The sequence below is a fragment of the Pyrus communis genome, chromosome 10 (genome assembly GCF_963583255.1).
Source record: "Pyrus communis chromosome 10, drPyrComm1.1, whole genome shotgun sequence".
Classification (NCBI taxonomy): Eukaryota; Viridiplantae; Streptophyta; class Magnoliopsida; order Rosales; family Rosaceae; genus Pyrus; species Pyrus communis.
This window is the reverse complement of record NC_084812.1, coordinates 12,704,660-12,719,314: the sequence shown is the minus strand read 5'-3', so window position 1 is coordinate 12,719,314 and position 14,655 is coordinate 12,704,660. Positions and strand designations below refer to the sequence as shown.

At 36.4% G+C, this 14,655-nt stretch overlaps 1 protein-coding gene across 1 annotated transcript; it reads right to left on the bottom strand.

Moving 5' to 3' along the window:
• Positions 1 to 675: 675 nt before the first annotated feature.
• LOC137746787 (AP2-like ethylene-responsive transcription factor ANT) lies at positions 676 to 4,524 on the bottom strand. Its single transcript, XM_068486793.1, has 9 exons — positions 3,815 to 4,524; positions 3,042 to 3,726; positions 2,815 to 2,897; positions 2,637 to 2,645; positions 2,454 to 2,542; positions 2,275 to 2,348; positions 2,118 to 2,168; positions 1,921 to 1,997; positions 676 to 1,554 (listed from the first exon to the last, which is right to left on the bottom strand). Exons 1-9 carry the CDS (start codon positions 4,119 to 4,121, stop codon positions 962 to 964), a joined length of 1,968 nt encoding a protein of 655 aa, XP_068342894.1. The 5' UTR covers positions 4,122 to 4,524; the 3' UTR covers positions 676 to 961.
• Positions 4,525 to 14,655: the final 10,131 nt, after the last annotated feature.

Here is a 14,655-nt window from a genome sequence, read left to right as displayed (position 1 = left end):
ATTGCTTTTATGCAGACATGATTAGTTTACATCGAGTTTAAGTGTGGTTAGACAGAAAGAAACAACTTTAAGGTTTTTTCCAACACGATGCATCGAGCTTTCAATTCAAAAAAAAAAATAGCAGACAATTCCCAGTACTAATGGGCCATTATAATCATTAACAAAAACCCATGAAGTTCATGATCTGGGAATAATCCATTTCCACCTCTCAACCCCCCTTTTTCTTTTGAATTATGGGGAAGGAATGAAAGCAATATCTGTTACCTTTGGAGAAAGCTTAGGTAAAAAGTAGATCAGCAATGATGGTGTCGTAATGCACATACAGAACTAATAAAAGATACTGAGCTAAAACAAGAGATTCTACCGTGTAACCAGCTGTCTCCGACCCTTTTTCTTCTCTCTTCCATCACGTACGTGACCGTGGTTACACTTAAACCGACTAATCCCTTTTTTTCTCTCTTTCATCATGTGACTTGGATGTTTACACCGACTATATTTTTCCCTGTTCATCTTTTTCAGCACGTAATTACACTTAGGTTTTGCCCTAAAGAGGACCAGATCCTGGTCAAAGCGCAAAAGGAAAAGACTATTTTATGTATTTGTCTCAGCATCATTGGGACACAAACTGAGCTGGCTCTGTACTTATTGGGGCAGTAAAGCTGTTAAGAAATTATGAAAACCAGAAAGCATATCATTTCATAAAATAACTACAATCTCTGTAGAGCATCTTTGATACTTTTCCCTTCAATTTCTTTCATCATTTTGATAAGATAGGCTTAAAACATGAGGGAAATCAGTGATGTTTTCGTTTACTTTGCTCACAAAAGGCCCTACCAAGACCATATCATTAACCATAATTTACCGCCACTAAGATAAAAACTACATGAACTATCGTTTGCATGTAATTTAGTGAAAAAAACTTTCCACAGATGAGCAAAAAACAGAGAGCCTATGGCTATGGCTATGCATCTGTCCAGGCAGCGAAAATTGGCGTGTGAGGAATGGTGAGTCCTGGCCTGGATTGAACTGTTGGGATCCAAGAACTCACTGCATGACTCGAACTCGTGAAAAACTTGGAAGCAGATGGAGGCATTCCGAAGAAACTCGGCTGGCATGACTTATCAGGGCTGGCTTCTCTTGAGCTGCCTAAGCTTGTCACCAATGAAGAGGCATTGGAAAAATGAGCATTCCCCATTTTGGTAGAGTCCCCTGCCTCGGCTTGAATCACATTCTGAGTTTCGGTGCTTGGTTGCTTCTGATCAAGGTGCTGGGAGGACTGATAGAGTGCCATTTTCCAATCTTCCCCTTCACTAATGTTCTTCAGTGGGACAACGGCTTCCCCATTGCCGATTTGGGAAACATTGGTTTCATTAGTAGCCTCATTAATGGGTACAACCTCCTTATTTCGTTTAGCAAGTTCACCGGCAAGGAGGGTATTGCTCGACATAATTCGATCCACATCATACCGTGTTATGTCAAAGTTGGTCACAGCATTCAGTCCTCGGAATTTGATTGCAGCTATGTCATAAGCCTCAGCAGCTTCCTCTTGAGTGCCTGAAAGATTACAGATTAAAGATGACCGAAAAAATTAAGGTTTTACGGAAACTCAGAAAAGCATGAGAATCAAATATTAAAGCTAGAAAAGCATGGGGAGCCTCTGAAGGAACAGCCTTAGCAAAAGCTTAGTGGGCAAGTCAAGCTGACCACCATGCACCATACAGTAGTATCCATAACCGGCTAAAAAGACAATAGTTTTAAGAGCTGAGAGTGCTTCAAAGATTGGCTTTTTAAAGTCATAAAATCATATCATTCAATCACTTTTTTTTCCCACAATCTAAAAATAATGATAACATGCTTGAAGAATATACACCAAAATGGACATTTTGTCTTGTAAAAGTGAAAATTTGAAAAATCGCTCACTGAATGTCCCAAGATAAAGATCCTTATTTCCAGCAACCCTTCCAATCCTAGCTTGCCATCTTCCATGTTGGTGATGTCTGCTACACAGAGAAAAAAGAAAGGAAACAGATTTCAGAGATTTTTATTTGATATATATAATTTTTCTCATAGATATTTGATCTAAATTATCATATAAAATTATGAATAGCTAATAAGACCTTGTAACTCCTCTATACATTGAAGCCCCTCTTGAGAATCCACTGCTTTTCCTGTAAAGATAGCATTATGTTAGTAACTGATTAGCACTTAAACGCTCCTGTATTTATAAATCTACCGAATGCATGATTAGTAGCATGAACTAAAGCAAAGATCTACCTTCGTAAGTGAGCAACATATTCTTGTCTGGTCATATTCTTCATGTCCTCTAGTTCTTTTTTATAATTTTCCAACTGATATATTAATCATCCCCAAAGTTCCAAATTTAATAACCAAAATAAATATATATGGATTGAAAAAAAAAAAAAAAAAGTTCAATGCAAAAACATAATGATTACTGGGAAATTAATGTGAGTGGATGGTCCCCAATACTTGAGTGCTGCTAGATCATAAGCTCGTGCAGCTTTTTCCTCCATATCATAACCTCCTAAAATGCAAATCTTGGAATGATTAGAAAAACAAAAACAACATTGTTTGACAGTTAAAATGGTCAGCCAAATTATATGTAAAATAATGCATACCCAAGTAAACTGAAGATTCATCATTTGATTGTAATTCCCCAGCCAATCAAGGAAAAACCAAAAAAATTAGAAAATAAAATCAGCATAGTATGGAAAATAGTCAGAAATAATGCAGAATTTGACTTAAAAAATGTACATTTCTTCTAATTAAAAGCATCATTGTGTTTTCTTCACAAACCTTGCCTTCCCTTCCTGCTCTGGCCTTCTTTCTTGCAACTATTGTCCCACAGATGCGCTTCGTATCGACCGGTCCATCGGTGCCTGACCAACACAAATGCATCAAGAAATCAGAAAACTCAAGAAATGGATCAAAACCCAATTTGCAAAGTTCCAACTTTTTACCTAAAATTTGTTTAAAAAGTTGAAAAAACATAAAATTATCATGAATAAATAGGAAAGACTAACCTTGTGACTCCTCTGTACTGAGAGGTTCTCTGACCAAATGTATCCAATGACTTCCTGTGAACAATCTGCTTTTGATCCACCTTTATAGGCCCTCTTTTCTTTGTATCCACCACCATTGTCATACAATCTGCAGTCACAGTGGGAGAAATCTGCTGTGAGCCGGTCACACAGCTGGACTGTGAGCCAGGGCTCATTGACAAGCTCAAACACTGCAAATCCCCATAGGGCATTCCCCCATTTTCTCCCATGCACCCAGCAGCCATGTTGTTCTGCTCCATGACATTGTTTCTGGAAACCCAGCTCTTCATCTCAGCAATGCTCAGATCAAGCCCCATTCTTGCTGGGTGCAGATCGTAATTATCTGCTGAAACATGGGCTTGTTTGTGACCATCTTCCAAGAACATCTCATGAGTTCTGAGGCCCGAGTAGTATGATGAGTAGTGTTGTTGGTGGTGCTGCTGGGTGTGCTGCTCGTGCTGAAGATTATGGCTAAGCAAGTTTTGGTGGTTGCTGGGTACATGATGGTGGGTTGTTGGGTGTGGGTTTTGGGGGTAGAACATGCTGTCTAAGCTGAGAGCCATGGCTTCTTTGTCGTTGGCGCTTTCATAGTGATGGGTCCCCATGGCTGCACCTCCAAAGAAGTCCTCTAGTTTTGGAGTTGGACTAGTTGTTGTCACCATTGCAGCTTCAGATAAAAACATTTAAAAAATTAAAAGGTATAAATTTTTTTACCAGAAAACACAAGAAATAATAGTCCCAGGAGAAAATAGTACCGTGAGGGTGGTGCTGGGACCTGTTGAGAGCTTCCATAATGCAGAGAGAGCCATCAGACTTGAGTGGCATCATGGACAGAGGGGAGTACAGGACTGGACCGTTATCCTCCCCTTCTCCTCCTCCTCCTCCTCCTTCAACTCCATAGTAAACTCCATAGCTAAAGTGAGGTGGTGAGTGAAAAAAGCTAGCAGCAGCAACAGAAGAGGAAGAAGAAGGGGACTCCATCTTCATGTTTGGAGACAGTGAAAAATCCAACCAGTTATTATTACTGTTACTGTTGTTACCATCATTACCCATGGATTTCATGGTTTTTGAGATTTCTTCCTTCTATTTTTGTGATCAGAGATTGTTGAGTAAGTTTCTGTTGTGCCAAGGCAACTCAATCATTGGGCAACATATAAACTAATCATACTCTCCGTTTTCTTCTTCCTTATTTGCCCCACTCCCTTCTTCCCTTTGCCTCTGGTTTTTCAAAACTGGGTGTTTTGTTTGGTAGCCGCAGAGCTGATAGGACCAAATCTAACACTCATCTAAAACAAATCCCAACTTCTGCAACTGAATCTATCTATGCTTTCTCTCTCTCTCTCTCTCTCTCTCTCTCTCTCTCTGTGTGGAAAGATGTGCGATTTGTAAAAAGGGAACAAAACAAGGCCCTTTAAACTAAGCAAAGAGAATGACATACAGCGAGCAGTGCTGGCCCTGCTGGGTATCCTTCCCTCATTCTATACGCATCTGTGTATGTGAGAAAGACCTTTTCTTTTACCTTTTTTTTTTCCTTTCTCCTTTCTTTAATTTGCTTTTCTTTAAGATCCCCTTAATACTCATCGCATTAAAGGATCATTCCACCAAAAAACTATGTACAAACACGAAAATAACTTCCTGTAACACGTTGTAAATGTTCATCTCTTTCTCTCTCTCATTATATATTGTGTTAATATTATCATGTGATGAATGACATAAAAAAGATATATAGATCATGTTTTTGAAAATGTTAATTAGTTAACCGTTTAATGTAAGGTTATCTTAGTATTTGTGCCTTAAGGTTTTGCTTGTAGTGTAAGGATTTCTTGCCTATTAGATTTGAAGTCAAGTCTTTATAAATAGGAGGTTCGTATTTATGTTGAAATAATAAGTCTATCAAAATGTAATCTCTTTAAATTTATAGTCTGTTTGTTCTTTTATTTTACGTACTCTGATTTTTCAACTTATTTGACATGAAGTCTTGTCTTGTAAAAACTGAGACTTCGTTTTCTCATGTAGGTAATTCAGTACAGAGCCAATTAAAAACCAGTAGTCAAATGCCACACCCAAGTCGCTTGTACCTCTCTCTGTCTCTCTCTCTATAAAGTTATTGACTAATTAGAGTTGGTTTAGTGGGTGCAGAAATTAAATGAACTGGCTTGGGTTTTGCTCTGCTTCAGATTTCACGGGCACCAGACAAACTGTCCCTCTAGTCACTTCACAACAGAGGGAAGCAAAGCAAAGCTAGCCAAGCTAGGCAGCTTCTGTATCTGTACTGTACTGGGCTGGACCTACTACACTTTGCCATGGCAGTGTATAGGTATCTAGTGTGTGTGTGTATCATCTCGACGATTATTCTATTGCCTATCATGATTCAATACAAGACAAGCCCCTAACGACGCCATCTTGAGAAGCTGCTTCGCGTGGAGGACCTGTCTCTCTTGCTTGCTAGTCATATTTTGACTGGGTTGTTTTGGTGTTCACAATGAGAGAAACTTCTTGTAGTTTGCATCCCAAGGTTTCGTTTGAGATAAAATGATATTTCTTTATAGCACACTGTCGATTTACCCCCATGAACTTTCATTTAACTTTCGATTTTTCCTTGAACTTTTCTATTGGAAAATTAAGGACTCAGACTAATTTTTTAGCCAATTTGCCTTCTACCGTTAGTTTTTCATATATTCTATCCATATTTTTGTTAAGTGAGACCATGTGCATAACATGTGAGGATAGTTAAATCATTTCACTCTTAAAAATGATTAAAAAACTGAATATAAAAAAAAAAAAAAAAAACAAAATTTTCCCTCTATTTTTTGCCGCTAATTCATATTCTCAATTTTATTTTTCCTCTCATTCCTATGCATGAGAAATGACATATGGTGTTATTGTCTTCATAAGTAGCTAAGTTAGTCTTTTTTTTGAAGCATGTATTGCATTTTTATTTTCTCTAACAAATTAATAATTTGATAAATGTTCATGGTGTTATTGTCTCCAGTGCATTAATATAAGAAACATGTTCATAATACTCATAAAAAATGCTCAAGATAATTACATACTTTTCATAATGTCATAATAATCTTAATACAATTCCATAAAATGATCCTTAAGAAGTTGAAAAACATAAGAGATTTTACCATCCATAAGAATTGTTTAATCATTTTTAAGAGTGAAATGACTTAACTACTCTCACATGTTATGCACATGGTCTCACTTAATAGAAATATGGATGGAATATATGAAAACCTAACGACAGGGGGCAAATCGGCTAAAAAAATTAGTTTGAGTCCTTAATTTTCAAATAGAAAAGTTCAGGGGAAAATCGAAAGTTAGGTGAAAGTTCAGGGGGTCAATCGACAGTTTACTCTATTTCTTTAATAGAAGCCTTTAAAAAAAGGATTCCCAATTTTTTATAAAAATGAGGATTGGTTGTGGGATTCACACAACATCGAACTTTAACGATTCGAAATGTTTATTTTTTAAGTTGTACCCCATAAATCATCCTTGCAAAATATGAACCAAATCGGAAATATTTACGACATCTAATTGGATTCAAAGAAATGAATGAATACTTTGTTATATAAGAAACAATGAAATTTGATCTTGATAATTAAATAGACAAATGGTTTCAGATTGAATTGAATTTTTGCAGGGATGATCTATGAATCGAGATTAAAAAAATATATGAATCAGATCGTTGAAATTCGATGTGGAGTGGGCCCCACAACTAATCCCCATTTTTTTTCAAAAAACGAGGATCCCTTTGTATAAAGGGTCTATTTCTTTAATAGTCATCAAGAATTTACACAAGATATGCATACTAAACGCATTCTTAAGAGCAAATATTGTTTAGGAAAAATTATATATGAGTGTTGAGAGTATGAATTCCACGTTGGGAAAAAAAGAAACCTTGCATGTGCTTATAAGTAATTGAGCTACTCTTAATATTGCCGATTGGCTTATGGTGGAACTCTAATTTTCTTTATTGTATCATAGTAGATTGACACATGTGTGGAAACCAACGGCTACACGTGCTCCACATTACTCAATTTGTGTTGTTCATGTGCTAGGCTTGAAAATATGTCACACATGAGGGGATATGTTGAGAGTATGGATCTCATATCGGAGAAAAAAAGGACTTTCCATATGCTTCTAAGTAATTGTACCACTCTTATATTGCCAATTAATTTTATTGTACAACTCCAATTTTTTTTCAATGGAAAATTCCTGGAGCAGAAAAGAAAGGCTGCACATGCAACAAACAAGAAAAATTATATAACATTCACCGGAACTAAAGCAACACTAGCCAAAGAATTCACCATAACTAAGCATTACAAGCCAGAGAATTACTCCAAAGGCAGCACAAGAAAGAGACTGCCCAATATCTGATGATTATGTACTTATCGGAAAAAAGAAACCCTACTTTGACTCACATTAATCCAACAAATACCGAACTTCTTCCTCAGTCTTTTGCCAACCGGCAGAGGGTTTTTTTTCCTATTTTTTCTTCTGGCTAATGGCTAAGGTTTCAACATGAAAGTTGTTTGTGGTTGTATCCCAATCTAGTTATACTTTTCATGCATTTAACTATTTATCAATGAGCCGAAGAAGTAGTGGCTAGTGACTCCTTGTTGCTTCGGTGATTGTAAACAACGCAACGTACCTAAGTCTTTAGAGAAAGACTAAAGAGATATATAATCACCGTAGTCCACATACACACACATTAAAACCGATTTCAAGACAAAAACGAAGCTAATAATCATGGATCCAATTTTGAATGCCTTAAATCTTTAGTGATTTTTTGTAAAAGCAAATATGTAACTCGTTGCATGAAATGTCTTTTTCACTAAATATTTTTTTACTAGCCATCCACTGATTAGGATTGGATATTTTAAGGCATTTTAATGGAGGTGATTGGACTTCGGTTGCCTTTTTCATGTGTCTTCGACCTGGATGGTCGGACTGAATTCTTAATTTTCTTAATTCCAATATAAAAGGAAGAGAGTAAATAACATTGGATTCTAATCATTTCAACCTTTGCTTTTGTAATAAGCTTACAAACGAACAAATTCGACATTTGAACAGAGGGTAAAGCTTAAATTTTGTATATTAATTATCTTAAATTCATTTTATCAGACAATCGAAAATTAACATAGATGTGTAAGAAATAAAAATAAGTATGTGGATAGTATCACCTCTGAACAAAAACCCAAATTGAGATAACTCAAACCATTCTTTAATCTTTTGTCATGAAAAATAATTTTTTATAATTAACCTAATAATTCATCAGAAAATTCTAACCTATATTTTGAAAAGTTATATATTAGCTAACAACAAACGGAGTACCTATTAGCCGTTAATGGATATTGATCTCACAAATAATGCATTAAGACGTGACAAACATTAAAACTTGCTCTTTAAATTGATTAGCACCAACTCATCACCGCATTTATCTTTTTGTGTTACTAGGCAAACAAACCCAAAAGAAAAACTAGTGAAACAAAAAGGAAAGAACAAAGTGCCTAATATGGGGCAGGCAGCTTCTCGATCTTATGAACTAAAGCAATCTTGATGCGAGCATACAAGGCCCATGGTAACATTTTGACATAGATATATGACAAGATTTACTGTATAACTTGCCATAAAAAATTTGGGGACAACAGAATAAAATCTACAATTATTGGTGAGCAAGACACAGTGCAAAACCATTTATATTTGCTTTATCTTGTTGTGGTCAATGGTCAACACAACTAGATCAAAAGTGAGAAGTGGGACACTAACAAATTAATTAACTTTGAGTGGGAGCTAATTAGAGGTCATCTTATCTTAATTAGGAGCCATATTGAGCTAGCTTACTAACTTTAATTGTGGAATTGTTTTATAAGTTGCATGATAATCCATATGAGTTGATGCATGTACTTCTAGAAGAACGTATAGTTATAGGGTGAGCTTTGCTCAAAGTTGATATTCCTAGAATGATGAACCAAGGTCCCTTTGAGAACATTCTTTTTGTAGGAAATGCATTTTATATCCCACTGATCATTATAACTCAGACTACAATGCTAAACCAATTTTAAATATTTTATAACTTTACAGTCAATTCGAAAGTGAAACAATTTACAAAGAACTGTGGGATTGCTTCTTGATCTAGATATTAGTGAAGTTTTATTATTAAAATAAATTGGAAGATTTTCACACTATCATTTTAACATGAAAACAAAATTAAGGCATCTATAAAAATGAGTGAAGAACATGTACATATAAAATAAGAGTGTAAAAATCGATATACTTAACAAAAATGTTGTGTCCGCACATAAGTATATATCAATCTTTTCTTCTGCTTTGTATATTTTCAATTTGCCAAAACTAAACAGGAACCAATCGAACACCAAAAAGAACATTGGCCAATCAATCAAACAGAGGTTGCCCTTTTTTTTTATTTAATACTCTTGCATGGAAATTTGCATGGCCAAGGTAATGGAGACAGATTTTCAAGAAGGAATGATTTGGTTTCAAAAGAGACTGTGAGCTCGGGAGTGAAATATGACCAAAGGACACAAGGAGAATGGAGCAAGAGAGAGACCCTCACCCTCCTTTTGATTGAAGTAATGATGAGCAAATCCATTATTCCACAGCCAACATCGCACCAGCAGCCAATGAGATTTTACTACAAGTGGTGCATGGCCAAGCAAAAGAGCTTTGTGCTGCCTCGTCAAATTAATTAGTTTTCCTTTTTTCCATTTTTCTTAACTATCCATTTGGTGGGAGGCAGATGGGAAAGGAAGGGTTACTGGTGCCTCTTTCCTCTGCACTGTCTCTTTAGAGTTGGCTGTTTTCAAGTTCTCTTAAAAGGAGAAGGATTCTCTTCCTTCTTCTTTTTTTCCTCCTTTTCCCTCTCCTCCTATTTGAACGGTCACGGTTAAGCTACGTAACATCTTATATTAATTTTTTTTTTATAGAAAAGGAAAGACAAAGTAGAGAGTGTGAGAGGAGAGGATGGAAGGATATGAAAAGAGTAGGGGAGAGAATCCTGCCCCCTCTTAAAATCCAAATGCAAACTTTGAGAAACAAAAAGCATTAGGCTCGACTTTATTTTATTCACAAAATTAATTTGCAACTCGATTTTGAACACAAGTTTTGAGGCAAATTGATGTAAAATTTTACATGTAATAAAAGTAAAAGAAAGAATGGCGAGCAATAGAGAAAAATGATTGGAGAATTGGTAATTCACATGTTAAATGATTATTTGCTACGTCTCGAAAGTGGATGTTTTTTACTTTTCACGTTGTTTGGATGAACGCTACTTTCATTTCTGATGTGTTCATAGTAGAGTTGTTCAATCTCCCACTAAAGTGGCTTGAGCCATCTTTTGCATAAATCCGTCAAAGAGGAGTCTAATAATAATGGAGATCCTGTTTATTTGTCTTTTGGGGGTTTCAAGGACTTTGTTATTAGTCTTACTTAGCTAAGTCTTTTGAGATGCCTTAGGGGATTGTAATTTGTTTATTAAGCCATTTGGCTTCTCATTTGTAAGAATCTTTCAATCAATTAATCAAATTATCCTTTGGGATTTCTATCAAATTGGTGGAATCACAAATTAAGACTAAAGGGTTAAGACTAGTGGTATTCCTCTTCACTTGTAAGTGAGAGATTTTAGGTTCGATTATTGCCAAAGGCGAGTTTGAGCCACATTATTGCTAACCCATTGTGAGGCTCAGCCAAACCCCTTCCCTTAGTATAGATAATATCGTTTGTTCAAAAAAAAAAAAAAGATATATTAACACGCTATAATAACATTTATGTTACAGTCCTATTAGATTAGGAATGTGATTGTGTAAATCCTAGTATATCTAGAGATATCTTGGAATATTCCCTCAGAAGTACATCTCTCTCATATCTCTCTCTTGCCACCAGCCCTCTCACTCTCTACTCCTAAATACAGTTCAGTAAATTAGGCATACACACGTTTTCAGCACGCTCTTGCCAAGAAGCTAAGGAACTGACGGATCGTGAAGAAGGCTTTTCTACACAATCAAAGGCTTAATCGTCTTCTGCCAATCAAGTTCTTTTAAAATAAATTAAGATATTTGAAATGACCTTGAAGCATGAAAACATTCCTCATGATGCAGTAGCCTCCTATATTTATATTTTCCTTTCAATTATATATATTGCATATGTGTTCATATATTTTGTCAATATATATTTTTGTTCATGCAATACGCAATTATGCTATGTGAAATTTGTGAGTCAAAGCATCGAAATTAATTTAGAAGCAATTAGGGTTTTTAACCCTAGAATTCGAAAAAAGAAGAAAATAAAAAATAAAAAATTTATGGGATTTTGCGACATAAGCCGTGACTTCCTGCCCCTGGCACCGACGAACACAAGCTAGCCTGTAACCATGCCGAGCCTAAGACGACGTCATTCTGACATCTGACTTCTGTAGCAACCCTTTAGGCTTTGCTGCATACATTGGATAACCAGGCCGAAGTAGACCTGACAATTTCTTACACGACATGAAAATAACGGGTTTTGGGTCAACACGATAACTAATCAGGTTGTTACCAGGTCACACGATAAGAACCCGTTAATAACGAATCCTTAACAGGTTTACACAAGAGTGACACACGGGTAACCTATTTCGACACGATAAGAAAAAAGTTATTTTGATGATTTTAATTTTTTAAACTACTAAAAAAACTTACTATAAAATACAATAGATATATAGTGGATATGTATATATTGTTTATTAATTATTAGGGAATTGTTATTAGCACTCCAAAAATCTCATTCTACACTCTACACTTTCTATATTAGGATAGAAAAATACACTTGTGAGGAGTGTAGAATAAGATTTTTGGAGTGCCAATAACATTTCCCAATTATTATTGTATTATTATTCTATATAAATTTTAAAATTTTGTTTTATTTATTTATTTTTATAGTATACTATAGGCAAAGTCTGAGATTAAAAAAATTACAAAACACATTAAAAAAAATTATCAAGTAATTTAAAAATACTAAACACATTAAAAATATTAGAATAATTATTTATAGGTGCAAAAAATGTGAAAAAAATATGCAAACGCTTGTAATCACATCCTCTACGCTTTGAGGATGAGTACATTATCGTTTGAATTTTTAAAACCATACAAACCCTCTTGAATAATATTTTTAAGGGAGTTCAAAATAAATAAAATTCGCAATGACAAGCTTCACAACTTTTGTGAAGGGGTTAACTTCAAAATTTTAGTATGTATATACTAATTTAGTATTATGTATTACATTTTTTTGGGTCAAATTATGTTTTTCATATTCATAATTTATTGATTTAAAAAATATTTTTCTTAACGGGTAATGAGTCGGGTCATATTACCTAATAATATTAACAGGTCGATTTCAGGTCATATTACCCATTTACTTTAACAAGTGTTACACGACACGACCTGTTAAGTTATCGGATATGACACAAAAACGACATGAACACGAGAAACACAACACGAATGCCAGGTCTAGGGCGAAGGCCTGATTTGGGGTTTTAAGACAGGTTTGCAATCCTAGCCCACTCTAGTATGGCCTGAAGCTCTGCTGGAATTGTTCATATGCCCTAGGCCCATCACCAACTAGCCCGATGCTTACTAGGCTCGTCATCTTGCCCTGGCTTGCTTGCAGCAGCTCCCATGGTTGCTGGGCTAGCCCCCCTCACGGCCCAACCACAAAGGGGCAATTTTGGCTGGGCTTTGTAGTGCCTCAACCCAAGCCAGGGAATGATAGGCTTGTTAGAGCTTTGGCCCAATACCACAACAAGCCGACCCTTAAAGTTGGGCTTGCCCAGAAACGGCCCACAATGAAGCCAGACCTCACTGGGCTTCGTGCACACTAATTCTAGGTCAGCACCATGCTAGGCCTGTGCTTCCCACGCCTTTTGTGGACCAAACCAGCAGCTTGGCTGTTGGGCCTTTCTTCCTTGTCACGGTTCGTGGCCTGTAGCCTATCCCGTGGCCCAAAAGGCCATTAGGGTCTTGTCCCATACACGGCAACTAGACCACCAAGATTGGGCTACGGTTTTTTAATCCAATGTTATTTTTGGCATTCCCGGTAATATTAACCTAAATGTTATTATTTTTCTTCTACGATCAAACCTGAATGGTTACGATCTATTGAATTAATTAAAGTGACTAGCAGTCCATTAATCTAACAATTAATCCAAAATTATTGGCCCGAAGCTCACTTTTTGGCAATTAACGATTGAATAAATTATTTCTTTTCTTTGAACGGTTGACTATCTTTCGTAGTCCCGACGCACTCATACTTGGGTTCTTGAAGCAATCCATAAATTCACTATAATTAGTTGTATATTATTTTCTGTGTTCTTGCAGGTACCCCTATATATGAACCAACAATCCCCAAATCCACAAATTCACTATACTTAGCAATCCACAAATCCACAAATACATTTAGCAATCCACAAATACACTTAGCAATCCACAAATCCACAAATTCACTAAACTTAGCAATCCACAAATTCACTACACTTACCATATGAAACCCATAGCTTTCATACTTAAATTAAACCAATACATGTCTATAGAACCCGAATATTCTACAATATATGTCCATGGCTTACCATATGACTAACCATGTTTTTGTTGTACCCTCTGTTCTAGGGACATGTTGAACTTGAACAAGCTCAATTCCACCGCTTTAGAAGTATTTGGAAGAAACTTCCTAAAGTAGGTTCAAGACGTGAAGCTCCGTTTTACTGCAAAGAGTCTTTGAGCCACCATTGAGGAACTTACAAACAACCCAGTCGACGAAGCTCAAAAAGCTACTATTATATCTTTATCCGAAGAAACATCCATGATGCACTGCAAATCGAGTACCTTGTTAAGGAGGACCCATGCACCTTGTGGGTTGCTCTGGCTGATCGCTTCGATCACCAAAATTTTTTTTACTTGCCTGAAGCATGACACGACTGGTAACATTTACGCTTCCAAGACTTTAAGTTTGTGAATGAATACAACTTTGAAGTTTGTAGAATCCGATCACTGCTTAAGTTCTGTGAAGATGACTTAACTGAAGATGATCTCTTGGAGAAGATCTATTCAACCTTCAATGCCACCAATATTGTTATACAGCAATCAGTGAAAAGCAGAACCAGCTTTTGATGAAGAATCATCAAGCTCAACCTATTGGCTCGAACGATCCGCCTGAAGTGCATATGACTAATTATAGCAGTTACAACAGACGGAAACCCCGTCGTGGCCATGGAAATGGGCCGCAGGCCCCACCACGGGCCCAAGGTCAATAGAGCAAAAGCTCACCCGAGGGAGGAAGTTTGACCCAGAAGCGCCAACCCCTTGCCTCTAAGGCCCTAAACTTCAAGGACAATGGAAAAGCTACCATTCAATTAGCTTCCAATGTACTAGACATGTGCTACCACTGCGCGTCAAAGGATCATTGGTCACATGCATGCCGAGCTACCCCCGAGGTTATTTCCAAGTATCATTCCCATCATGAGACTAACTTTGTGCATGTGGAACATCACGAATATGCTACTACAACTATGGAGGTTTCATATTTTTAGAAGGCATCCGCCCAT